At 51.1% G+C, this 27,590-nt stretch overlaps 1 protein-coding gene across 1 annotated transcript in view; it reads left to right on the top strand.

Annotated features, from left to right (window-relative positions):
* The window catches only part of INTS1 (integrator complex subunit 1), a 2,112,141-nt gene that overhangs the window by 1,822,990 nt on the left and 261,561 nt on the right, over positions 1 to 27,590 (top strand). Inside the window, exon 41 of the mRNA XM_069647642.1 lies at positions 12,839 to 13,031. Coding sequence (XP_069503743.1) covers positions 12,839 to 13,031 — 193 coding nt within the window. The remainder of the gene's footprint in view (positions 1 to 12,838; positions 13,032 to 27,590) is intronic.

Raw genomic sequence — 27,590 nt, forward strand, 5'->3', positions numbered from 1 at the left:
TGAAATGTCTGACACCAGTGGCAGCCCATCTACGCCTGCAGGGCATTCATGTATACCCCTACCTGGACGACTGGCTGACTCGCGCCCCTTCGTGGGAGCTGGCCAAAGGTCACACGTAGGTGACTGTCCGGCTATTAACAGATTTGTGATTCTTTGTCAACTATCCAAAGTCCTGCTTAACGCCATCACAGAACGCTCTGTTCCTAGGCGCCAGACTGAATTCGGTGTCTTGCCTGGCGTCCCTGTCAGAGAGGATAGCAGCCATCCTGGAGAGGGTGCAGCGGCTGTCGTCAACGGAGACAGCCACTGTGCGGGCCCTCAAGTCATTGGTGGGTCTGATGTTGTCCTGCATCTACCTCAGCCGACTCAGGAGGCTGCAGATGCAGCCCCTCCAGCAATTCCTGGACGTCCGCTGGATACAGGTGTCTGGTAGCTTCACAGACAAGATACCACTCACCGATTAATTCCAGCGGGAGATAGTATGGTGGGGCGTTCGCACCAACATCGCCCAAGGCACAGGATTCCAGAACCCACCATACCAGGAGATGGTCACCACAGACGCCTCCCTCGAGGGTTGGGGAGCGTACACCGGCCTGTGGTTGTCGGAGGAGAAGGATCTTCACATCAACAACCTGGAGCTACGGGCAGTGCTCTGGGCCCTCAAGTCGTTCCTCCGTCTCTGAAAGGCAAGGTGGTGAGGATCTTCGCGGACAACACAACCACCATGTTTTACATAAGGAAGCAGGGGGGCACTCGACCCCCACTTCTCTCCAAGGAAGTGCAGGACTTGTGGAGATGGGCCGTCAGACAGGGGATGTTCCTCGTCCCTCTTCACCTGGCGGGAGTCAAGAACACTATTGCAGACTCCCTCAGCAGGGAACTGCGCTCCTGCCACGAGTGGGAGCTTCTTCAAGATCAGGTGGACCTGTTTGCGACAACGGCAAACTCCAAGTGCCAGAAGTTTAGCAGCAGGTTCCACCAGCCGAGGAGCCTGGGGGACGCGTTCTCAATCCCATGGAAAGAACGCTTCCTGTACACATTTCCCCTGTTCCCTCTCCTGCTACGAGTCATCAACACACTCAGTCCGTTCAAGATGATACTCAACGCTCTGGCATGGCAGAGGCAGGTTTGGTATCCGGACCTTTGTAGTCTGTCAGCATCGCCTCCGGTCAAGCCGCCAGTGGTTCCAGATCTTCTCACCAGAGAAAGAGGGGCAATCCTGCATCATGACCCAGGATCACTGAACCTATTTGCTTGGCTCCTTCAGCCATAGATTTTGGTGGATATGAGTTGCCGGCGGACTGCAGGGAGGTCCTCATCAAGGCCAGGTTGATGTCGATGTTTAAGTGCTATGGTCACAAGTGGAAGCATTTCGCTACGTGTTGCCGGTCGCAGAAGATTACCTTGCTGAGGGTCATGGCCCTGCAAGTTCTTTCATACTTGATATCCTTGGCCAAAGCCGGACTGCCACACGCCTCTATCAAGGTGCATCAGGCGACTATCTCCCGCTACACCAGGTCTCCAGTAAGATCTTCACTTTGGTCTCACCAACTCATCAAGGAGTTCCTCAAAAGACTTTTTTGATATTTTTTCGGCCGCTGAAGGCTCCTGCCCCGGCGTGGGAACACATCGTGGTTCTGGCGAGGCTCATGGGGGCCCCCTTCACACCTATGAATCAGGCCCCTCTTAAATTCCTCCTGTGGAAGACGGCTTTCCTGGTGGTCATCACCTCTGCCAGGTGGGTAGGTAAGATCCAGGCCCTATTTTGCAAGCAACCATACCTGACTTTCCACGATTCGAGGGTAGTGCTGCGGATGCACCCCTCTTTTATGCCGGAGATTCTGTCGGAATTCCACCTCAACAAAACTTTGGTGTTAACAGTTTTTTTCCCAAAGCCTTCATCACCGGCTGAAATGGCCTTGCACTCGCTGGACGTTGCTCATGACACACACAAAGAGTTTTCGGAAGACTTCACAACTGTTCGTGAACTTTCGTCCTGTGAACCATGGTAAGGCCTTGTCCAAGGCTTCCATCTGAAGGTGGCCCTCCGGCTGCATCATGCACTGTCATCGGTTGGCGAACCGATCACTGCCCGGCCTTCCGAGAGCTCACTCCACCAGAGCGATGGCCAACGGCATTCCTGTCTGGTGTTCCCCTGCTGGGCATCTGCAGGGCTACTATGTGGAGGTCCACACAAACCTTCACGATGTTCTACTGCGTCGACAGGGATTCCAGGGAGGAGTCCAGAGTCGGCCCGGCAGTTCTATGCAACCTGTTTGCTTGAGGTGAGTCTTTTCCAGAGGTAAGAGTTAATTGCTTCTGTTGAGCCTTGGCACCCCCCCACCGTGGTTGTGTAATGTTGTATTGCTATGTATTCGTTATTCATGAGCATGTGAATCCATGCCAGACCCCATGCTGGAGAAGGAACAAGTTACTTACCTGTAACTATTGTTCTCCAGCATGGATTCACATGCTAACCCTCCCTTCATCCCCTCTGCAGCTCTTCTTGGTCATACTGCCACTTTACATGCTTACCAAATCTGAAGATGGCTGCCAGAGGAGGGGCTTAGGGGAGGACTGCCATTGGATGGGGGCAGCATGATCCAGATAACAGTGATCGGTTTAAAGGAGAAATACAGTTTGTAAGAGAAAGTGAAACTGTTTTTTCTTTTACCGAGGATTCCCAGCCTGACGATGGGGAATATTCATGAGCATGTGAATCCATGCCAGACCCATGTTGGAGTACAATAGTTACAAGTAAGTAACCTGTTTTTCAGGCCTAGTCGGAAGGACCAATGTGTTCGGGACTTGGTGCAGCTTGACGAGCTTGGCGTTGCGACGTAGTGTGACACCCCAAGGTTCTTTCCTCTTTACTTTGGTTGCCAAGTGGACAGTGGAGTGGTTCCAGGTGGCTCCAGGCAGCACTGCAGCAGTCGTAGTGGAGTGCTGTGACGGCTGTCGGGGTAACTGGGAGCAATGTACCCGGTGTTTGTTTTGTTCTGTGTGGCTACCTTTAGGAGTGCCTCTGGTGGCGGTCGCCCTGCAGCCCTTTGAGAGCCCCCAGGGGGGGCTCAAGAAGGCTCGGGAGGAAGCTCGAGAAAATAGCAGACCCTTGCTGATATGAGTTTTTAAGAAAACGCACTCTTAGTTCGTTTTGATCTTTTTTTTTTTTACTTGCTCGAGTTTACACTAGGAATTCACCCACAGTGACTGTGGGGTTTTCATTGTCAAGGAGTCTGCACACAGTGACAGTGGCGTCCAACTAGATTGGGACCCTTTAAGCTGTGGACAGCGTGAAGAACGGGGAGACAAAGAGTCGTTGCAGTTTGGCTTACGGGGGGCCCACTGGATGGTCTCCCTTAAGTGAATGCTACTTTCTAACTGTATTATCTTTCCGTGCTGGAATCACCTTTACTTGCAGTTGCACACGGGTGAGTGTTAAATCAACACTTGTTCCGGTCCTGCATACTGGGCTTCAGTTATCTGGTGTGCGGCATTCCGATTATTATTTGCATTAAATGTGTTAATTCTCAGAAGGGGCTGGCAATAGGCTTTATTGTCGCGCCACTTCTGTATAGTTTGATTAGTATTACATTTCAGTGCCCTGATAAATGTAAGCAGAAGACTCCCTTGCAGGATTTTCCACAGCCTTCAAATAAAAATGTGTCCTCTTTGTCTAAGGATTGTGGTGTTGAACATGGGCAAGGTGTAGTAGCCGTGATGCCACATAAGAATAAAATTACAACATACATTAGTGGCACAGTGGAAGGTATGGGTAGTGCTGCGGTAGTGGATTTGGCCACAGATGTTCACTCAGGTATTTCTGCTGGCTTAGAGAACAATTCACTCCTTAACCTCTGTTACCCTCTCCAAGCAGAGCCCCAGTCATTTGGAACTGTGGATAAGGTCGGCACAGTGCCTAATTTGGAGTCTGCATCTGTTGCCATTCTCTCCCAGCTGCACGGCTATCCACTTCTCCACAATTATCGGGACGGGTACAGGGGAATCTTACCTCTGAGAGTTGTCTGGCTCCTGGGGCCTGTGAAATAGGAGACTCAGTGACACACAATTTTGCCCGTAAAATACTGCTAAAGCTACGCGATTATATCCATGGTGAAGTGCAAAAAACACTCCATAATGCTGGATGTGATGGAAAGTAAACTGGTGAACCGCCCGTGGCCTAAGGCGCCTGACAAACAAGGGGTGTCAAACTGTACAGTACAAGTCCCAGGGAGTGTTTACTTGTTTATTGAGTATATGGAGCCGGGAGAGGATATTTGGGAATCTACGCAAGCTGAACCAAATGAGCCCTTCTGTGATACAATATTGCTGAGAAAAGAGCAGTGGAAAAGTAAAAAAATCAAGAATGCGCAAGGAAAGTGATATTAAAGGATGTGGGTTGTCTGTCCGCGAAGGTTTGCTTCGCGGGTGGTCTGCCCGCACTGTAACTGCTCGAGCCCCCATTTTGACCGTTCATTCAAAATGGGGGCCTGAGCAACGTTTGTCCCCCGCAGCCAATGTTATGGATGCGGGGGACACCCCAGCAACCCCTGAGGCTGAAGATACCATGCATGCAGTGCGGGGTACACCCACGCCACCCCTGCTCTTCATGTCCGATATTTTGGGACCCAAATTGATCGAAAAAAATCAAACTAATGGTACGGACCGAATTCGGTCAAATCTACCATTCGTTCCCATTTTTTCTATCATATTAAATCTCCACAACCATTGTGCCTGAGGAATCTATTGGTGATGAAAGACCAGAAGTTCTCCCTCTCATGCTGATAAAATCTTGCAAAGTGCACAGAAAAGCTGCTCGGTGTGCAAAAAGGGCTAGAAACAAAGAAGGGAATCTCACGATTTGGCTTCTTAAAATGGGCTAATCAAAGGAAAGGCTGGAGAAATACGTAAAAAATTCCCCCATCAAACTTAGTGTTATGTAATCGTAGTACAGAATCGGATGGAGTGGAGGAGGTGGCTGAAGATGAGGAAAGGACTCTGCATGGCACTACCCCTCACTGTGAATTAAGGGAAGTTGTAATTATTCATATGGCTAATGTGGATAAGGGCTGCAGTGAGGATGGGCAGGGGTGCAGTGATGCTTTGCTTTCAACTTCATTTACTATCTCAAGTTTGTTTGACGCAGAAAATGTGGCAGTGAATAGGGGCAGGATTCTGCAACTATTCGGTCACTTGCTAGCACGTAGGATCACAAGAAGTTCGGACTTTGAATATGTTGAATTGCTGTGTCAAGGGTTCATTGCCTCTCCATGGAGTTAGTGGCGCTGGTTAGAGAAAATGCTGAATGCTTGCTTAAATGGGAATATGACATTGACCTTCCTATAAAAAAAGTTATCCAAGCCCTGTGGTACAAACTTCCTGGAGGGTCTTTGTCAAAAGCGTAGTGGTTTGGCACCTTCGTGTTATTCTGTGTAGTCTGTGTCTATTACTAAGTGTGCTGACATTCCCACCTTGTCTCATTGGCATTGGTTATTGTCCTTTTCACCTCCTTTACAAAAGTGGGCCTGATCCTTCTTGCTCAAGTCTTGGAATACTGGGAGCCATTCCCACCTGTTTGATGACATTGATGGCTTATCATTAAGTTCTGCAGATATATTTCTTTTGCAGGAAACTTGGCTGGTAGGAGAGACCTCCTTTAATGGCTTCACTTGTTAACAGAGAAAAGTCAAATAGGGAGTTTCAGGTAGCCCATACGGGGGCCTTCCTACTCTGTGCTAATCATTATAAATAATATGAAATTGTGGGTGTGGAGGAGTGTGATCATGTCATTGCAGCAGTGGTTATGGTGGACGACCAGGGATCTATGCTGGTGATTAATGTATATGATCCTCAGGGAGGCAGTTATACGGATGCCTAGCAACTAGACATTTACAACATTCTTGTATCGCAACAAAACATGCTTAAGGAGGGATGGATGTTGATATGAGGCGACTTAAATGCCAGATGCAGTAGGTATGAGATTATGAATAGGGACATTGTGTTAATATCTAACAGCCTTTGCGCGGATGGTTCCAGTGCGGCATCTGCTCATAAGTGGGTGGAATTCTGTAATGATATGGAAATACTTAGATTGGCCCTGACCACGGCTGGCAAGCTTGTGCCGCGTGCAACGCGCTTTCATCGAGGTCTTTGAAGAACAGACTGGCCAGGTGGAGAGAGCTCTTCCACAGATCGCCTCCAGAGGACCTAAAGGACTTCGTCTATCATCAATCTAACCCCAAGGTAGGGCAGCTCTTTTCCAGTACACCCCACAGGGGAGACTCCTTCCCAAGGACTCGCCCACGCTGGAGGGACCACACAGGTCCTCGTACCAGCACAAGTACCGAGGCTGTATCAGCTTCCGGCCGAGAGGCTGAGGGATCTGCAGATCCTCCCAGTGATGGTTCTTAGGGACCGGAAGGTTCTTTTACCGGGTTTTCACCCGAGAGACTACGCCCAAGTACCGGCAGCATGTCCGAGGGGGCGACTTTACGCAGTTCTACCGGCAGCTCCGCCGAGGGCGTAACTCCTACCGGGCCTAGGCTTTGTCATGCCACTTACCTGGAGACCGGGGTTCTCCACACCTGCTAGCTCTCCTCCCTCTTGGCGGATCTACCCGCGCTTTCGCTTGCGGGGATCCGCCATGGGGAGAGCTTCTAGGGTTCCCGTCAGGAGTCCTCTGCGCATGCGCGGGAGACCACGGTCTTGGTTCTGCGCATGCGCATTAGATTGGGCCCTCTCCACGGCGAGAGCTTGCGCCTCAAGCCTCGCTTTGGATGCGCCGGCACCCGGCAACGAGACGGTTTGCGTTTCAAGCCTCTCGGGTGCCGGCCATCCCATAAAACGAGCTTCGATCAGGGGCAAGTCGCGTCTCAACGCGGTTGTGCCCTGATCGTGTTCTTCGCTCGTTTGTTGCTCTCCTGTTCCTGCCCTGTATTTTCGCCCGCTCCAGCCTGAATGCTTCCCTGGTTTCTCGCCCTTCCTGTGGCTCCTGGTCCTTCCTTCCATTGGTGTTGCTTGGAGGTCCTTTTGGGTCCCGGAGTTCCCTATCCTGGGGTGCCATTCCCTCTCTCCTGGGTTCCCGTTTTCTGTCCTTGCCCAGTCCAGTTCCTGGGTTGGTTCTCAGTCTAGTTCCTGGGGTTGGTTCCTCTGTCCAGTTCCTGGGTTTGGTTCCCACACTCCTGCCTGAGCTGCTACCTGGTTCCTTTTGGGACTTTTGAGACTACCAGCTGCTGCAGCAGTCGGACCATCAACCTGCCTGTCGTTTTTGTTTCACCAGTGGTTTGCGGGTGCCTGGCTCAACCATCTACTTCAGTCTCCCTGTATACGCTCAGCAGCAATACCAGCATCTCCTCAACGCTCCTCTTTACTGGGTCCTTGGGACCTCTTCTTGGAAAGTACTTCGGACTCTACTGTCAAAGGACATTCAACATCTGCCTCTCCTGTCAGTGCTTGCACTGTCCTGACGCCACGCTAATCAGGAGAGTGCGTCCCGTGGCGTTGGAAGTCGGTCCATCTTCCACCCTGTTTCAACCTTGGGTGGCGGGGAGGCGGGTACCCCGCGTCATCTACTCATCAGAAGACAGTCGTCAGTCTGGCTGCCACGTCAAGATCTTCTTCCAAGTCTACAGGTACGCTTCACTCTCGTGATACTCACCTTAACAGGCTTGAGGAACAGGGTAGGCCCCATGATCTACACTCAAGAGTCCTGGACAGGGCGCGGCCCAGTGAGCCGAGCAACACCACGCGGACACGTGGAAGGCAGCTCGACAAGCTGGCCGCCACGCCAGAAAATCCAGACATCTGTCCGACACCCCTCCAGGGAAGGCAGGCGGAGGACCGTGTGTCAAGGTGAGACTGGTGTCAACCAGGTATGCGGCTTATCCTTCCTTTGTGCAAGGCAGGTTCCTGCTGCGTCCATATGGGCAGGGCACGCAATGGCCTCCAGCAGCCGACTCCTACCCCGTCAATATCGCCTACCACCAATCCAGCCTGTGAGGACATGTTCTTTGAAAAGTTCCTCGGGCTCATGAAATCGCCACAGATGGGGGTCATCCTCTGGGTTGCCATCAGGGACTTGCTCCCTCCAATTGTCCCGCCGGCGCCTCAGGCCCCAGCACAGGCTCCTCCAGTCCCTGTTCAGCCTCAGCAGCCTGCACAGGCGGTTCCTCCGTGATCGTTGCAGCATCACTCTACTCCAAGCCTCAGTCTCCTCCTCTGCAGCGCTGCTAGGCAAGGAGGAGAAGATCTTAGAGGCGTACGGGAAGAAGCTGTATTCCAACGCTTCCTTGCACCTGCACTGATGCCATGCTGGCAGCCATTAACCAGAGGCTCTGGCAGGAAATTTCGGATTTCCTCCCAGAGCTTCCGGTGCAGAGCCAATCATGATTCAAGGCGGGATTGGCGAGAGCAGAATCGTTGCGCAGGACATCATGGAGTCCTCCGTGGCCCACATTGACACCCCTGGCCGTGCCATCTGTATTGCCACGGACATGAGAAGAACGGCCGGGCTCCGTGCTACGAAATTCAACCCAGATGTCCGGGAACGCATACTGGATCTTCTGTTCGAAGGGGGTGACCATTTGCACTCCACAATGGATGTGTAGCTGGATAAAAAGAAAAGCAGCTCTCAAACGGCCAAGTCTTTAACCATTCTTAAAAAGACCATGCCCAAATCGTACACCCAGTCAAAGCAACGCTCTGAGAAGGGGCGTACATACGGAGGTTTCCGCGGCTTTCAAGAGCAGAGGTCCAGGCAGCCTGACCATACGCCTTTCCAGCATCGGCGTAAAAAACGAAAAGGGGAGTTGGAGGTGGGGGTAAGGCCTTTTTCCAGTCCCCCTCCGCCGCAGCAGCCTCAGAGGAAAAGAAGGCTAAACACGCCCCTCCGGGTCCACGTGTCTCCAGTGGGGGGTAGGCTTGCTCCCCATGCACATTTTTGGAACCAGAATTTCACGGAGCCCTGGATCCTCTGTGTAGTCTCCCAGCCTCACCTCCCTCCTTCCCTCCACTCCCACAGGTTGAGACAGCAACTCTTTTGGAGGAGATACGGTCGCTCGTCTAGAGCCAGGTAGTAGAGGAAGTCCCAGCCTCCCAGAGAGGCTTCGGCTTTTACTCCAGGATTTTTGCCATTCAGAAAAAGAACCAGGCGGGCCTGAGAGTTGTGTTGGACCTTTCCACCCTCAACCTCTCCGCATCTCTACAAAAATTCAAGATGGTTACGCCAGCTTTGAAAGCGGAGACATTGTGCAAGGGAGACTCGATGTGCTCCCTGGATCTGAAGGACGCGTACCTACACGTCCCAATATTGCAGCCTCATTGTTCCTTTCTATGATTCAGGATCATGGGCTTCCATTTCAATAAAAAGGTGCTCCTTTTCGGCCTCAACTCGGGGCCTAGGGTCTTTACAGGCTGATGAACACTGTGGTGGTCCTCCTCAGGTTGCAAGGCCACCACATTTACCCGTCCCTGGACGACTGGCTCACCAGGGCTACATCTCTGGAAGCAGTGCACCAAACCTCCCACGCTCTTACGAACACACTGCACGAGCTGGGTTTTTCGCTCAACCTCAAGAAGACGCAGCTGCAGCCCATGCAGACCTTCTTGGTCCTCATTTGGGACACTTGCTCCGAGAAAGTTTTTCCCTCGGAGGACAAGATCACGGCGCACTTCCTCAGCAGAGAAGTGACCTTAGCCTGGTGGTACCAACACCTACTGGGTCTCATGGCAGCAGTCCTCTTGACCGTCCCCCACACGAGACTCAGTATGAGGAGGATACAGCTGCACTTTGCAGCATCTTGGAACCAGGAAGGGGGCCATCAGTCAGAGATGATCAACATTTTTCCGTCGCTTCACCCAGACCTCACATGGTGGTCCAGGGACTTCAACTTGCAGACGGGCAAGCCTTTCCGGCAACCTACACCGCAGGTCACCATCACCACAGACTCTTCTCTCCCTCTCTCTCCCTCTCTCTCTCTCTCTCTCTCTCTCTCTCTCTCTCTCTCTCTCTCTCTCTCTCTCTCTCTCTCTCTCTCTCTCTCTCTCTCTCTCTCTCTCTCTCTCTCTCTCTCTCTCTCGAGGGTTGGGGGGCCACCCTGGACAACCACTGCGTCCATGGCACCTGGGTTTACACACGCTGCATCATGGGTAGACCCACATACTTGCATGAGCCCCCCACCTGCTCCTCCAGACCCACAGGTTACCGGTGACTAATTAGCCCAGACACCACATCATTGGGCTATACTTCTTACATACCCAATGGTATATGCACTCTTGGATACATAGGATTATGTAGCCAAATACCGACAGACACAGACACAGTGCGTCTGCTATGGTGTCCCTTAAACACTCCATTGTGCTACTCTGCAAATTGACTATGGTAATACCCAACTTGAGCATACCATGCTCACACTTCCCGGTGGCACATTGGATTTCAACCTACTTATTATGACCGAGCCACCGCCACTCTGAATTATGGTCCAAGGCATGGTAACTACCGTGAGTCCCCCTTCATGACACCACACCCGCCTGCCACAATTGGGACTACCTGTCCCACAATACCCCTAAACTGCTCGCTGCAGTGACACTATGCATATTACGCACATGCGCAATAAGCTTAACGGTATGTGTATCAGCACTACTTTATGCATGACGCATGCACACAGTACGTCCTTGTCTTGCACATGTGCCTCACAGTCATGGATGCCTCCACCTTAGACTGCCACTGAAAGGACTTTACGGTGAACTATGCATATACACAACAGACTTAACGTGATGCACTAACAATATGCACGACGCATGCGCACAGCATGTCTTTTCTCACTGTGCATCACAGTCATTGATTCCACATATATTATCTTCTTTCTCACTCGCCAAACACGGATTAACAGCGAGGACGCACTGACGCCGCAACTCACCCACATACCAGGTAAGCAGCACAACCCGGCCCCTCTGCACACTCCCCAGCCCAGCTCCCCAGCCTGGATTTATCCGGACAGAGACCACACGAGGTCCCACTGACAATTTCTGGTAGAAGTAGTTCTTATTCACTTAGGAGCACACTGATCTGGAATCGTTCCAGGGGTTGACTCAGCACCTTGCCACAACCCTTGCCACACTCGACACTTTGCCCCAACCCAATGTAGAGGCCACTGAGAGCAATTACTCCAAAATACAAAATCAAAAATACAAGTTTGTAATGCTTGATTCAGCCGCACGCAACAGTTGCCACCCGCACTGCCATTCAACTATGTTTCTCCAACCGTGGGACTCTCCGTACGGCACCATGAAGCGCCCTCAACGGGGTTCACACGCCACCTTCCCAACCTCCCCAGACAGTCTCCATTACTCCCACCCTCGCTCTTTGTGTAACACACGTGTATCTCAGTCACCCCACTTTAGTCCCACCACTTGGTCACATGACCTTCCTCTCATCACTTCCCCAGACAGCATAGGAGGACTAGCGGCCAGTCCAACCACACATGGTCCCGCCGCAGTCCCTCGCCCCACAAAGCGCCTCACCTACAAGGCCAGGCCGCCCTGCACTAACCCGGGGCCTCCTTCCTGCCGCCTAGAGGTTGCCTGCATGCAAGACTATATCACCAAGTCAGTGTCGCACAATGGCGCACCCAGCTCAATTCTAAACCCCGGACCTTCACCCCAGCAATTCATATTACACACGATGTCCATCGTCCTAATAATCCTTTCTGATGGTTGTATCTGCTTAGATTGACATGCTGTGCATAGGTCCGACATCCAGTGGTCACTGCGGAGAATTGCATTTTGTTTTTCGTAGTCGAAAAGGGGACGTCGACAAGGCGTGTCTGTAACACTATCCCTATAGTGACGTGCGTTGTAATGCATTGTCATATTTCACAAGGTCCTATGCAGAGCCCAGCTGTCAAGAACACTTTGTTCATTATTTTCATCCAGGACCCCCTTTGGGGGCCTCCATCCTCCGCCAATAGGTATGAAAATTCTCGTCTCTCTCTTCATAACCAAATGCCAATGCTCCACATCTGAGCCACACCTAACTTCAATTTTCTCCATTCTCTCCCTCTTCCTCCCCTCGTTACTCGATTTATGTATTACCTGTACACAACTATATGTAAACACTTGTGATAGCTTGTTGTATATTTGCCTACCGCTCCCAAATTGTTGTTGGAACCACTCTCAAACCATATGCCACCTCACCATAAACTCACTGGGCACTGACACAATTGCATTATGTCACAAATGTCACATCCACCTCCAACTTGGGTCATATGTATGTAATTTTAACTTGTATCAGCCTTGATAAAGACCCACGAGTCGAAACACGTGTTGGCTGACCACGAATGAAACCACGAGCCCACGCATTAAACAGATTGATGAATAAAATCAATTGTCATGATCACAAAACAAGAAACTGTGTGGAAAATTCATTGTGTAAAATTAACCAATAGCGAGTTATATTGGATTTCATTAACATCCACCTGCTTTTAGCAGGTGCTAATTCCAGGCAGATTTAATAGGAAACCATTTGTTTTATGTTGGCATGTTAAACTCTTGCTGGTTAAAAATTGTAAGGTTTTACAGGCAGAGTCGGAGGGATGAGACGGAAATGAATTTCCCACCCTCCATTCGCAAAACCTTTGTATACAGGGGTGTAGCAAGGTGCCAACTGCTTTACACCTTTTATTTTTTTTACTGCTTGTTTCTCCCTTCACCAGATTTTGAATTGACCATCTGTGTTTTTACTTATGCGTAAATGGGTGTAGTTGACGTTCACTTGGGACCAGTCTTGTGCACGTGATGTATAGTGATGTCTAAATATCATACTTGTCTGTGTTATTTTCAGGCATCTACCAATGATCGCTGCTCTTCTGCATGGAAGAGTTCACCTCAATATTCACGAATACCGACAGCAGAACCATCTTATCTTCTTTACTCATGTATTGGGTATCCTGGAGCTGTTGCAGCCACAGGTTTTCAACAGTGAACACCAGCAGGCTTTGTGGGACTGTCTTCTCTCCATCATCGGCCTCCTGCAGGTAAAGGGACAGCTCCTATGCCTTTTGTTGTGCATCCAGGTTTAGCAAGCGTTTACCTATCCGATTGCAATGCATTTTTTATAAATATGTCTTCTTATTTCTTAAGTACTTAACTGTAAATGTGTACATTTGTCAATGCTTTATGTTAACAATATAGTAAATATTCAGTTCTATACTGTGTAAACAAATCTTTGTGTGCTGTTGGGTTGATGAACTGTACCCTTGAATAACCCTTTCCTCTCGCAGCTTTGTCATGTTTACCAAAGTGAGTGTCAGGTCTAAGTTGGTGATAAACCAGCCTATCACTACCAGTTAGTTTTTCAAAGCCCTGAAAATAGGGCTTTGGAAAAATCTCTCCAACACAAGGCTTCAGAATAAACCCGTTTTTGAAAGATCAGTTTGACATGGCGTGATGCTATATAACAGAGAAAGATTGTGTGGATGCCCCCCTGCATTATATTTAGGGTGTGGTTTCTCCTACCTAAACATAAGCACGCAGGAAATCTTTTAGCTTCCCTTGCCTGACCTAGTGGTAGTTATGCTTAAGGTTTCCAGGTCAACCTAGAGGAAGGGAGGAGAGCTGTGGACAAGAATACAGGGTAATCCAAAACTTAAAATGGTATTCCGAAAAAAGTAAACATTTTAACGACTCTGTACAATTACTGCGACCCCCCCCCCATCAATGCGACCCTTAAATTGCTGACTTTTTATTTTATTTCGTCCCCCTTTGTACCACATATATATGGGGTTGAAAAGAGACCCACCCACTTGTATTATATACCATTACCCCCCCAAACTTCCCACATATATATGTGGTGTAAAGGCAGTCGAAATAAAAAAAAAGTCGACATTTTCAGAGGATACAGCGATGGGTGCCCCGTAATGGTCCAATTGCCATTTTAACTTGTGGCTTCTATTTATCCTTTATTCCTCACTTAAAATTTTTATTTTTTTTAGCTATTTTCATGTTTAAGACGTGGCATTGTGGTACACAGTGTCAAAATGTTATCACCTTTTTCTATGAAACCACAAAGTCTTGTGATCAGCTAATTCATAAACCCAAGGCTTCATTTGTTTCAATGCCTAACATTCCTAAAACTAAAGTGATTATTTTGAGTCCTTAAATATACAGCTTAAATTCATATCAAGAATGCAACAAAACCTATTGAAAAGCATTGTGGACCCCATGCATTAAGGAAGAAATCAGTCAAAAGGATTATAATACTGGTAGCTCAAGTTTGGAAAGAGTTTTCTTTTTTCTGCTTTACCTACATATATAGCAATGGGATACCCTACCTTTGGCATTTGTTTTGAACGTTTCCTGACTTTTGGAGGTAAGTGAAGACTTTTTGCTCCACTTACCTTGCAAAGTTCATTTGTTTTGTGGGTACTGATCATTATTTATGGCTGTCAGTTGTGGTAGGTCAGAAGGAGGAGACAGACAATATGTATCATTTATTGGAAATATGATAAAGAAAATGCCTAACATTCCCTATCCTAAGGATTTCCCTACCTAAAAGAACTACACTAGGCTGCTAGTAGTCAATGGTGAAGTCCAAAGTCCAAATCAAGTCTGTCCTCTTTCTGAAACTAAACTAGGATGACCCTACCCCTTTTACTACACAGCTAAAAGACCAGGAGAATTACTCCCTTCTCATGGGGTGCTTTTACACAAAGTCCTCCTCAATATGAGATCTTAAGATAGCCTCTTGCTACCTCTCTTAATAAGGCCTTCAGTTATTTCAAGGTCCTTTTATATTGTTTCTCTTGACTCTTTAAATTCCTTTCTACGCTTTCTTTGATTCTTGACTTAGTCTTTCGAAAGGGGGCGTAGTGGACCTCAACGCGGCCATCGGTCGTCGATTGGTCTTGCTCGGTTCTCAATCGTTAACTCTGGACGTGACGTCATGCATCGTATGTATATGTATGTATACATATATAACATGTCACTACGCCCCACACCTCAGTGCCTATTTTCCGCGCACTTAACAAGCTCCTTTAGGAACACGGTCAAGTCTTTGACTCTATAATCAACGTTTTCATCAGAAAATTGTTTTCCTCGACCCAAGATGTATGTCCCCCGGGTCTTCGGATTCAAGCGGTGTACCGACTGCCAACCCGAAATGTCTGTTACAGAACCGCATGAGTTATGCCTCAGGTGCCTCGGCACGGGTCATGACATTTAGGGATATGCGTTGTGCACCAAAATGCAACCAAAATCTTTATGCAATTGGGCTGCAAAGCACGCTCGAGTTCGACCGCCTTGTAAATCTCGGGTGCAGTCGACAGTCTGGTCCTCGACGCCTGAGACCGAGGGGGTTCCCCTGAAAAAGAACATTGGCGAACGAAGATACTGTCCTATTCAAGGAGTCATTCTTCCTCGTCCCACAAGAAGAAGAGACGCCACCGCCAGCGTTGGGACTTTGATTCGCTGACGGAAGGAGGTAAGCCGTCGACTGGGCCTACCACTCGACAGGAGTGGAAGGATTTCGAAAACCTCCATGCTACACATGTTTAGGAAACATGCCACTGCAAGTGCGTGTGACCACCCCCAAGCAGGCGGCCTCAGAGCCAAGAGTGGCGCTCAGGGTTCCCGACCCCTCACAAGCCCCAGCGCCGACACCATCGACATCAGGAAAACCTTCCAGCTTGACACCGAAGGGGTCTTCGAGGCCTTTCTGTGCATTTCAAAGTGCCAGCGATCTGGCGTGTCGGCTTCGGTCGACAGACATACTATCGGCGCTGAAGGACAAGCCCTCGACGCAGAAGCTGGGTGAGAAATCTTGTGCTTCTCTCTCACGCTCCGATTTCTTCTGCACTATGTTGACCATTTCGATGCAGATGACGTCGATGACCAGGTAGATGTTGGCCCCATTTTCATGGGAACAGGTGGCACCAACTATTTTGACGACCAGGCTCAACTTCTGGAACTAGGACAAGGGGCTTCACAAGGCCAGCGGTTTGGATACTACACCAGACCTCGAGTTCCAGCAAACCAGGCCCTATACACATAACCATGACAAGTTCAGGGCATTGGTAGAAAGGGTGATTGACACTTTGGGGTTTGGAATCTTCAGCATTGCCAGTACCAGGGTATGACCTGACAGATATATTGGACAAAGGTCCAGTTACAGAAAGCAACATGCCTCTGAATCCAGCATTTGCCGATCCCGTGACCTCTCTTTGGCAGCATCCCTGCTCCATTCCCCCAGCCAGCTCCAAAATGATTGGGAAGTATAGGCTGGCAAGAGGGGAACCTTAATTCAGCTGGTGGAGGATGGGAAAAAGGTGGCCAGGCATTCACTGCGAACGGTCCTGGACGTGGCCGACTGCATGGACCATTCAATGGAATCGGCTAGAACTCTGAGGAGGCATGCCTATTTGTGGTCTTCAGGCTTTTCGCCTAATGTTCAAAACAAGTAACTGGACATGCCCTTCGAGGGCGAATTCCTGTTCGGCCAGAAAGCCGATGAATCCTTAGAGAAATGTAAGGAATCAAAAATTGCTACAAGATCATTAGGCCTGGCTGCGCAGCCGGCGAAACCTGCCAGAGGCTACAGGTGATAGGCACTTTATGGCAGAAAAGCACAGCTCCCACCAGCCAGGCAACGGCAGATGCATTTCCTGTGTCCCGTAATTATTGTTATTATTTTTTTTTATTTTTTACATTTGTATAGCGCGCAGGCAGCCCAAGGGCATTGTGGCGCTGTTACTTGCAGACAACTTAGTTACATTATGCATAAATTACAGATTGGGTACATAGGCGTAACATATAATATGCATAGAGGCGTTACACAGGTCAGGTATACATATGGCGGGTGTACATGAGAGACGGTAGAGAATCAAGCAAACAGGGTGGTTTTCAAGGTTTTGCGGAAGGTGGTCAGAGAAGGTTCAGCTCGCAGGGCAGTGGGGAGGGCATTCCAGTGTAGGGCTTCAAGGTAGGGGTAGCTGGCACCCCCTGCTCTTGTTTTTTTTTACCCTGGGTACAGTGAGTAGGTTGGTGTAGGGGGTCCTGGTTGGTCTTGAGGACATGGCCGGGTGGATCCTTTGTGCCAGGTAGGCTGGTGCTGCAGAGTGGATGCATTTGTGGGTGAGGGTCAAGGTTTTGAAGATGATCCTCTCTTTTATAGGTAGCCAGTGGGAGGCTCTTCTGGCAGTAGATATATGCTCTCTTTTGGAGATGCCTTGTGCTGCGCAGAGGGCGTTGTTTTGAGTGACTTGCAGTTTGTCAAGGTTTTTTGTGGAGGTCCCTAGGAAGAGGACATTGCAGTAGTCCAGCCGTGATCCCGTGATAGCCCTAGCTATGTTTGTGCAGGTGTCGCTGGAGAGGTAGGATCTAACTGCATTGAGGAGTTTGGCCTGGTAGGCAGCTGAGGAGGCAATGGCGTTCACCTGTCTGGTCATGGACAAATTGGAGTCCAGGTAGACGCCTAGGGTTTTCACTGACTCAGATACTGGAATTATGATAGAGTCAACGGTGAAGTGGGAGAACTGCGCGTCAGGTTTTTTTAGGGTTTCGGGGGAGCCTAAAAGTAGGAGTTCAGTTTTGTCAGAGTTGAGACAGAGGCTGTTGGCAGCCATCCAGGTTTGGATTGCGTTATAGATGGTGTTGAGGGTCTTGGAGTCAGTCTCAGTCGCCTGTCAGGGTCACGAGGATCTGCGTGTCGTCCGCGTAATTAGTGTATGAGATTCCCATGGCGTCAAGGATGAGGAAGAGGGGGCGAGTGAATATATTGTAGAGGGTGGGGGAGAGAGGCAGGAGCCTTGTGGGACCCCACACAGCATAATGGTTGGGGATGCAGTAGCTAGATCAGAGAAGACCTGCATGGTCCTTCCATGTAGGAAGGAAGTGATCCACGCACTAGCATGGGCTGAAAAGTTTGCAGTGGAGGTTAGGTGGTGGCATAAAACGTCGTGATCCACGAGGTCAAACGCAGTAGAGAGATCGAGGAGGAGGAGCAGGACAGGTTTGCCCAGGTCTCTGGCATCATCCATCTGGTTTTTTAAATCCAGTAAGGCGATCTTGGTTCCGTGTTTTGGGCAGAACCCAGATTGTCTCAGGCCTTGGAGTTGGTTCTCTTCGATGAAGTGTTGGACTTGCAGATAGGCTGCCTTGTCCAGAATTTTAAGGAGGAAGGGGACGGTGGTGATGGGTCTGTAGTTGTTAGGTGAGGTGGGGTCAAGTGTGGGTTTCTTTATGAGAGGCCTGACCCATGCTTCTTTGAGGGAGGAGGGTACTATACCTGTAGTGAAGGATGCGTTTACAAAGGCTGCGAGAAATGGGGCGAGGTACTCAGCACAGTCTTTGATAATGGTGGCGGGGCAGGGGTCTCCTTTGCAGTTGGAGGGTTTGATGCCTTTCATTAGGGTAATGATGTCTTTCTCCTGGATGGTTTTGAAGGAGAAGGTGGGGGAGGCATCTAGATAGGGGGGGGCGGGAGTAGGGGGGGTGGGCAGAGAGAGTCTGGAGTTCAAGATTTTGGCTTGAAGGAGGTCTAGTTTGTTGCGCATGGCAGTTTGGATGCCGTCGCACCAGGCTTTATCTTTAGTGAAGTTCTGGGGTGTAGGGGTAGGGGTTTCAAGTTCCCTGAATATGGTAAACATTTCTTTGGTGTTGGAATTGGCTTCGGTGATTCTGGCTTCGAATGATTTGGATTTTGCTTGAATGATGGCTTTTTTGTATTCCTTTGAGCAGGTTTTGAAGTCAAGTTTGTCTTTGTCATCTTGGGAGGTTTGCCAGCGCGCAAGGGCAGAGCGTTTGTCCGTCCGGAGTTTGAGTAGGTCTGGGGTGAACCAGGTGTTGGTGTGGCTTGTGGGTTTGGACTTCAGAGGTTTGAGAGGAGCAATGGAGTTGATTGCTGCCGATATAGCCTTGTTGAAGTTTTGCGCCAGGGTTTCTGGGTCATTGGAGAAGGGAGGTCTGAAGGCAGGACCCTGGAGGAATGGTAGAAGTCTTTCTTTTATGAGGAGGCGGGTGCTTCTGGTGAGGGCAGGAGGCAGAGGGTGGGGGGGAGGTGGGGAGGAGGAGGTGGGGATGTTGAAGGTAATGATGTGGAGGTCAGACCATGGGGTGGGGGAGTTGCCAGTGATTGTTAGAGGGCAGTTGTGCTGAGCAATCCAGTCAAGTGTCCTGCCCAATGAGTGGGTAGGGTCTGTGACAGTGTTGGAGAAACCCAGAGTTTCAAGGGCTGAGTTGAGTGCTTTGGAAGCAGGGTCCTTGGGGTCATTGAGACCAAGGTTGACATCACCGAGGAGGATCGCTTTGTAGATTTCTTTAGGTTGTCTGCCAAAAGGTGAGTGATAGTGGATTGGAAGTCTCCTATGGGGCCGGGTGGCCGATAGACCAGATGAAGTGTAATGGTGCAGTGGTGGGAGGTGGAGAGTTTAAGTTGGAGGAATTCACTGATGTCGTTCGTAGTTTTGTCATTTTTTCTGATGTTAATTGAGTCTTTGGCTATGATTGCAACTCCACCACCTTTGGTGGGGCGGTCTTGCCTAATGACAGTGTAGCCAGGTGGGAGTGCAAGGGAGAGCGCAGGGCATGAGGCTTCATGCAGCCATGTTTCGGTGACCATGAGGATGTCTAGGTTGTTCGTGGTGATGAGGTCATGGATATCCAGGGCATGGGCATTGACGGAACGGGCGTTAATCAGGGCACATTTCAGATGAGGGGGGGATGAGGGAGGGGTGGTATCTGGTGGGGGGGCTGTAGTGTCCGGGCTCACAGGCATGGTAACGGAGGCAGGTACATCAATACATTCAACTGGTGAGGTAGAAGAATTGGCAATAGTGGGGGTCCCATTTTAAGTGGTCATAGGCATGGTAACAGTGGCAGGTACATCAATACATTCAATTGGTGAGGTAGAAGAATTGGCAATAGTGGGGGTCCCATTTTCAGGGGTCATAGGCATGGTAACAGTGGCAGGTACATCAATACATTCAACTGGTGAGGTAGAAGAATTGGCAATAGTGGCGGTCCTATTTTCAGGGGTCATAGGCATGGTAACAGTGGCAGGTACATCAATACATTCAACTGGTGAGGTAGAAGAATTGGCAATAGTGGGGGTCCTATTTTCAGGGGTCATAGGCATGGTAACAGTGGCAGGTACATCAATACAATTGACTGGTGAGGTAGAAGAATTGGCAATCGTGGGGGTCCCATTATCAGGAGTCACAGGCATTAAGGTCACTGTCTTGTAGACCTCAGATTTGATCTTAGGGGGTGCAAGAGGTTTAGCTCTAGTTTTTTTGTCTGGTGCCCTCGATACAGATCCTGATGGCTGTGCTGGGTGAGGGGTGGGGGTCTTGGGGGTTGTTCGTCTGGAGAGAGGTACAAAGGGATTTGGTGTGCGGGAGCGTACCTGTGGCAGACGATCTGGAGGTGGCATTGGGTTTCAAGGGTAAGCGAGTATTCCGAATGCTTGTGGGTTGTGGCACAGTTCTGTGTGGGGCGTAGAAAGTGCGTGCGCGTAGCCGATCGCGTCTAGAATCAGCTGTGAGAAGAAGGGTGGGAGGGGATGCATGGATCCTCTTACCTCTAGACAGTGATTGCCGGTCGGTCTTGGCGGATGGCAACGAGCAGCGAAGAGCTGCAAAGAGGGGTGCTGGCCTTTTCTCCAGGCCTTCGCTCCACGGCTTCGCTTCCGGTGCACCTCCCCTCCGTTTAAAGGGGAGGGACGGGGAGCGGAGCAGAGCCAATCCGGCTTCCTTGTTGTGTTGGTTGCTGCGGTGACCGTGGGGGCCATCTTGGAGGCTCCTGTAGCCTCGTGGGATCGATCAGCAGTTGGATTGTTCGGCGGGCACTCCGGTGCACCGAAGCTGATCATGAAGTCAGCTGGGAGGGCGGCGGGTGTGCGGGGGGTCGTGCTGGCAGTCCCTCGCAGTGGAGCTGCAAAGAGGGGTGCTGGCCTTGTCTCCAGGCCTTCGCTCCACGGCTTCGCCTCCCGGTGCACCTCCCCTCCATTTAAAGCAGGAGGGGAGGGACGGGGAGCGGAGCAGTGCCAATCCGGCTTCCTTGTTGTGTTGGTTGCTGCGGTGACCGTGGGGGCCATCTTGGAGGCTCCTGTAGCCTCGTGGGATCGATCAGCTGTTGGATTGTTCGGCGGGCACTCCGGTGCACCGAAGCTGATCATGAAGTCAGCTGGGAGGGCGGCGGGTGTGCGGGGGGTCGTGCTGGCAGTCCCTCGCAGTGGAGCTGCAAAGAGGGGTGCTGGCCTTGTCTCCAGGCCTTCGCTCCACGGCTTCGCCTCCCGGTGCACCTCGCCTCCATTTAAAGGAGGAGGGGAGGGGAGGAACAGGGAGCGGAGCAGAGCCAATCCGGCTTCCTTGTTGTGTTGGTTGCTGCGGTGACCGTGGGGGCCATCTTGGAGGCTCCTGTAGCCTCGTGGGATCGATCAGCTGTTGGATTGTTCGGCGGGCACTCCGGTGCACCGAAGCTGATCATGAAGTCAGCTGGGAGGGCGGCAGGTGTGCGGGGGGTCGTGCTGGCAGTCCCTCGCAGTGGATCTGCAAAGAGGGGTGCTGGCCTTGTCTCCAGGCCTTCGCTCCACAGCTTCTGGGCGGGGGGGGGGGCTTCTTACTGGTTGGTGGACGGTTGGCAGAGCATTGGCCCCAGTGGCAGGAAATCCCATCAGATGCCTGGGCCCTACACCTCGTTCGGTGGGGCTACTGTCTCCCCTTCTTAAGAAATCCACCGGACAGACCCCCATCTCCTCCAATCCAACTAGGGCAGGAGCTCCAGGAAGAACTAAGGGCCCTGTTGTTGAAGGGTGCAGTAGAAGAGGTACCGCCCAAGCAGAGAGGATCAGGTTGGTATTCCAGGTATTTCCTGGTGCCCAAGAAAGGAGTAGGTCTCTGTCCCATTCTGGACCTCAGGGCCTTGAACAAGTTCCCGAGGAAAGGCAAGTTCAGGATCGTGAGTTTGAGAGAAATTCTCCACGCTCTTGAACTTCAGGACTGGCTGGTGTCAATAGATCTGCTTTATGCTTATTTCCATGTGCCGATTCATTGAAAGCACAGGAAGTGGTTGAGGTTTATCATAGGGCACAAGCACTACCAGTTCAAGGTGCTTCCCTTTTGGCTGACCTCCTCTTCAAGGATTTTCACCAAGCTCATGGCGGTAGTTGCGGCTCACCTCAGGAGATCTGGGTCCATGTATTCCCATCATAGACAATACTAGACAATACTAGTGATGTGTCTTAGTGCGGCATCATCAAACTTAAGATATACTTGCAACTCTTCCAGCGACATTCAACACTGTTCTAACGCAGTAAAAGGGTCATGCTCTGCAGCCCCCTCACGTACTATCCTGATTAACACGACCTGCTCATGTATCACTATTGCGCTTCACCCATACCAAGTATAACTCTGGTTTCCATGTACGATAGCTTTGTTTACAGAAGTGTTATCTATAGTTTAGCATTTCAAATATACTCATACTCAGTTATGACTATGTTCACTTCTCAAGTGTTGGTATAGTGCATTCCTTAACTTACCTATATGCCTAATAACTGCTAATGATTGCTTTAACGGAAAGTGCCAGAAGGTGTCTTATTTATGTTGCATGCCTATGCTGAGTTAAAAAAAAACATCAGTCTACTATACGCTAGCGACACAATCCGAATCAATTCCATTTATGCCGATGTTGAACTTCTGACACGCGGATATAGTGCCCTCACTATCACTCCAGCAAGCCAGTGCAGCATAGATAATGTCCCTCTGTACAATTTGGAAGCAGCCACTCATAGCGCCCCCTAGCTCCTGTAGCCCAACCTACTTTATTGCAACTCTAGTTTATTCACCACCACGTCGCTGCTGCAGCGCACCACGCAAGGCACCCCCCCACCCCAATGCGGCCTCCACTAACCATGACAAGTTGGTTAACCTTTGTCTCATCTGGAGGACACCTGCCTGCCTGCTACTGCACAGGCTGGGCTTCTCCATGAACTTCAGGAAGTCCCATGTGACGCCAGTCGACAGGCTCCAGTACATCAGAGCAGTCCTAGATACCCGGGTAGGAAAGGCCTTGCCTCCCGAGGAGAGAGTCAACAGCTTGGCATAGATGGTTGCCTTGTTCCAGAACCACGCCACATTACCAACGCCTTCCCTCCTCCACCTCTTGGGTCTCATGGCCTCCTGTATTTTTCTAGCGCCATAGGCCAGGCTGCACATGTGATCTCTACAGTGGCTCCTAAAGGAATCAATGGTCACAGTAGCTCTGGGCTTTTTTGGATCCCCTCAAAGTGTCCAGCCAAGTGATCAACGACCTCGACTGGTGGGCAGACCACAACAATCCCATGGCGGGGGAGACCTTCTGGCCTCCTTGGCCTCAGACCTCAGTGGTCACAGATGCGTCTCTGAAGGGTTGGGGTGCTTGCTGCAAGGACTTGCAGGTGAACAGCCTTTGGTCAGCAACGGGAGCCAGGTGGCACATCAACAGGCTGGAGTTGCGAGCCATCAGGTTAGCATTGAGGGCGTTCATGCCGTTTCTGGAAGAGCAGCATGTCCTGATTCTGACGGACAACACGGTGGCCATGCACTACCTGAGCAAGCAAGGTGGCATGCACTACCGCCCCCTCTGCAGAGAGGCGATGCAGCTGTGGTTCCGGTTATTGGAAACCGGATCTCAGTCTCTGCAGTTCATCAGGGGGGGCAGAGAACAGTTTGGCGGATGCTCTGTGCAGGCAGAGCATGGTCTCACATGAGTGGTAAGTGTGTCAGGAAGTCCTAGAGGAGGTCTTCTCTCGCTGAGGTACCCCAAAGGTGGACCTGTTTGCCACAGAGTCCAACAGGAAGTGAGACCGTTTTTCTAGAGGGAATTCCCAGTGAAGGGCGCGCTTGGGGATGCGTTTCTTGTGGATTGCAATTTTCCTCTTAATTACGCCTTCCCTCCGATTCCTGTCAACCCTTGGGTTCTCAGGCGGCTCAAGAGGTTTGAAGCTGCCATGATCCTGATCTTCCTGTACTCGGTGAGGAGGACGTGGTACTCGGATCTCTTTAATCTAACTATCTGCCCACCTCTTCGGTTGCCTTTGCGGCCAGATCTCCTAACCCAGTAGGAGGGCCCGGTGCTTCACCCGAACCTAGAATCTCTCAGCCTACATGCGTGGCTTTTTAGAGGCTGAGATATGATGACTGGGACCTCTCTGAGGAGGTGCTCAAGGTGTTGCTGGCTGCACGCAGACCGTCTACAAGATCTTTGTGCGCTTGCAGGTGGCAGGTGGATAGGATTTGAGGCGTGGTGCAGGGAGCGCAAGATTGACCCTGTCTCTTTCCCCACCACTACAGCGATGGAGTTCCTTCTGTCAGTGGCCTCAGCAGGCTTTCAGGTCACCAAAGACAAAGGATATTTTTTGCAGCCTTGTCTGTGTGCAAGAGGTCCCTGGATCAAGGTTCCTATTTTACAGTCCCTGTAATGGCACAGTTCCTGAAGGGCCTTGTAAAAAAGTTTCCGCCAACTGTCTTTGTTGTCAGAGATTCGGATCTTAATCTGGTTTTGACATTTTTCATTGGGGCTGCTTTCGAGCCCATGCACGCTTGCTCTTTGCAACTACTTTCTTTAACCCCTTAAGTGCGGAGGGCAAGGTATCAATCCTCTGCATTGCTTACCTTAGAAGGGGGCTGGGGGGGGGTGAATAAACTTCCACCCTGCCCCCTGCTGCTGCGGTGATCCTCCCAACCCCCAGGCAGTGAAGGGGAGGACTTCTCCTTCCGTGCCTGGGGGTCGGGGGATGTAGTGATGATGTTAGATCACGCTACATGCGCTGACGTCATCAGGAAATGAAATTTACATGCTGAAGCTGAAAGGCTTGCGTCCTGCAAGGGCATTTAATGCCCGATATGGACAAGTGATGGCAAGTGACAAGTGATGGCTCATTGGACTCTTCCCTTTCCAAAGAGCCCTCACGCAAATAGATTGGTCATCGATCAGCAATCCCCACTGGACCACCAGGGAATTGATTTTGGGGGTGGGCCCCCACCCAACACAAACAGACACCCACCCCCACCAACATAATAAAAAAAAGGGGGGCACAACGTTTTGCCTACTTTGGGGGCAGATGGGTGCTGTTTGGGGGGCAGACCTGTGGGGAATCAAGAGGCTGAACCCATGCTTGTGCCCCCCCCTACCCTCCCTCAAGGAGAGGCAGATCCTTTCTTCTTCCCTGGGGGGGGGCAAAGTGAGGGTCTGGCCCCATTTTGCCACCCCTGGGAAGCAGAAAGGACCACTAGACCACCAAGAAATTGTTTTTGGGGGTACTCACCCCCCTCCAATCCAAGCAGGCCCCCACCGACATAATAAAAGCAGGGCGCTATCATGTTTTACCTTCTTTTGGTGCAGATGGGGGTGCTCTTTTGCACCCATTACCCCTCAAGGCAAAATAAAAATATTTGGGGCAAACTTGGGGGCATTAGGGGGCTGGACCCATGCCTGTGGGCCCCCCTCTCTCAACAACCCCTCCCCCCCAAGTAAGGGGCAGATCCTTTATGCTTCCCTGGGGGGTGGCAATGTGAGGGTCTGGTCCCATTTTGCTACCCCTAGGAAGCGAAAAGGAGCACTAGATCACCGGGGAATTGATTTTAGAGGTGCAGGGTCTCCCCAGGTCCAACTACACCCCATGCCCCAAAAAGCCACAAAGCCAGCACAATGTTGTGTTGCCTTCTTTGGGGGTATATGGGTGCTGTTCTGCACCCATTTGCCCCCAAGGAAGGCAAAACAACATTGCACTTCATTGTTAGTGGCACACTTGGGAGCATCAGGGGATCTGGCCCTGTCCCCATTGACCAGCCATCTCAGGAATCCCCCCACAAAGGGGCACATCCTTTCTGCTTCCCTTGAGGGGGGGGGGGTAGAATTGAGGGTCTGGCCCAATGTGTGCACCACTGGGAAGCAGAAAGGAGCATTAGGCCACCAGGAAAAGGATTTTGGGGGTGGGGGTTGGTTTGCCCGTTGCAGCACCGTCGGCCGTCCTGGATCTCTGGCTAAGCCACGTTAGAGTTTTTCTTTCCGGGCAGGGGCGGGGACCCCACCCCCCCCCCCCCCCCCCCGCGGCGTGCCCCCATGAAAGCTGGTGGGCCGGGGGGGCGGTCGACACATGCGAGGCAGACGCTCAAGGCTGGGGCAGCCCCCTGGCCTTCCGTGACGTCTGGCCGGGCTACGTTACAGCTCTTCCCTCCGAGGAAGGATTGGGACCCTGGTGGCGCTCCTTGGGATTGTTGCTGACTTGGGGACGGTCTACCTTCATGGGAGACAGGCGCCCAAGACCAGCAGCATCACCTCCGGCAGTCCTGGAGCTTTGGCCATGCCGTATTACAGCTTTTCCTTCCTGGGAGGGACGGGGACCCTGCCGGGGTCATCCGATGGCCGCTGCTGAGCTGGGGGGCAGTTTACCCACATGCAAGGCAGACTCCCAAGGCTGAGAGTAGCACCCCCGGCCATCCTTGAGCTCTGACCATGCAACGTTACAGCTTTTCCCTCTGGGGAGGGATGGGGACTTTGCTGGGGCTCCCTGAAACCACTGCTGTACTTGGGGATGGTCGACCAACAATGGAGACTGGCGCCCAAGGGCCGGGATATCAACCCGACGGTTCTGGAGTTGTGGCTGGGCTGCATTACAGCTTTTCCCTCAGAGGAAGGAGGGGTACCCTGCCGGGGCTCCCTGGCACTGCCACGGAACAGTATCCAGTAATTTTTTCGAAAACCTAGTTTTGAATGACAAAAGTTTGGAGAAAAATGCATCGAAAAAATTAATTTTTTGTAGGTAGAGTTATTTTTTTATATAACTAAAATGGGTGTTAAAGGGTAAAAATAACAGGGGTTGGGGGGACCCCCCATTACATTTTTTTTTAATTATGCATTTGAAAATATCTCTATAAACCCCACTGAATTTGGGGATGGTTGACCAACAATGGAGACTGGCGCCCAAGGCCCGGGATATCAACCTGACCGTTCTGGAGTTGACAGGGCTGCGTTACAGCTTTTCCCTTAGAGGAAGGATGTGGACCCTGCCGGGGATCCCCGGCACAGCCGTTGAGCTTGGGTGCTGTCCACCCAAATGGGAGACAGGAACCCAAGCCAGTGACATCACTCCTGACCATCCTGGAGCTCTGGCTGGGCTGCGTTTAAGAATTTCCCTCTAGGAAGGGATGGGGACCCTGGTAATGACGCTGCACTTGGGGATGGTCAACCCAAATGGGAGACAGCCTCCCAAGGCCAGGGACGTCACCCTCTATGATCCTGGAGGTCTGGCCGGGCTGCATTACAGAATTTCCCTCCAGGAAGGGATGGGGACCCTGCCAGGGCTCCCTGGAACCGACTCTGGACTTGGGGACAATCAATCCACATGGGAAACAGGTGCCCATGGCCGGAATATCCCCCCCCGACCGTCGTGGAGTTCTAGCTGCGCTGTATTAGAGCATTTCACTCCGGGTAGAGATGGGGACCCTGCCAGGGCTCCCTGGGACTGCCGTTGGACTTGTGGACGGTGAACACTTTTTCTTTTCTGCCTAGATAGGTGCACCCACACATGTGAGGTGATGTTATCGTCGAGACACCTGTGG

This window comes from Ambystoma mexicanum, chromosome 2q (genome assembly GCF_040938575.1).
Source record: "Ambystoma mexicanum isolate Mex_15411 chromosome 2q, UKY_AmexF1_1, whole genome shotgun sequence".
Taxonomy (NCBI): domain Eukaryota; kingdom Metazoa; phylum Chordata; class Amphibia; order Caudata; family Ambystomatidae; genus Ambystoma; species Ambystoma mexicanum.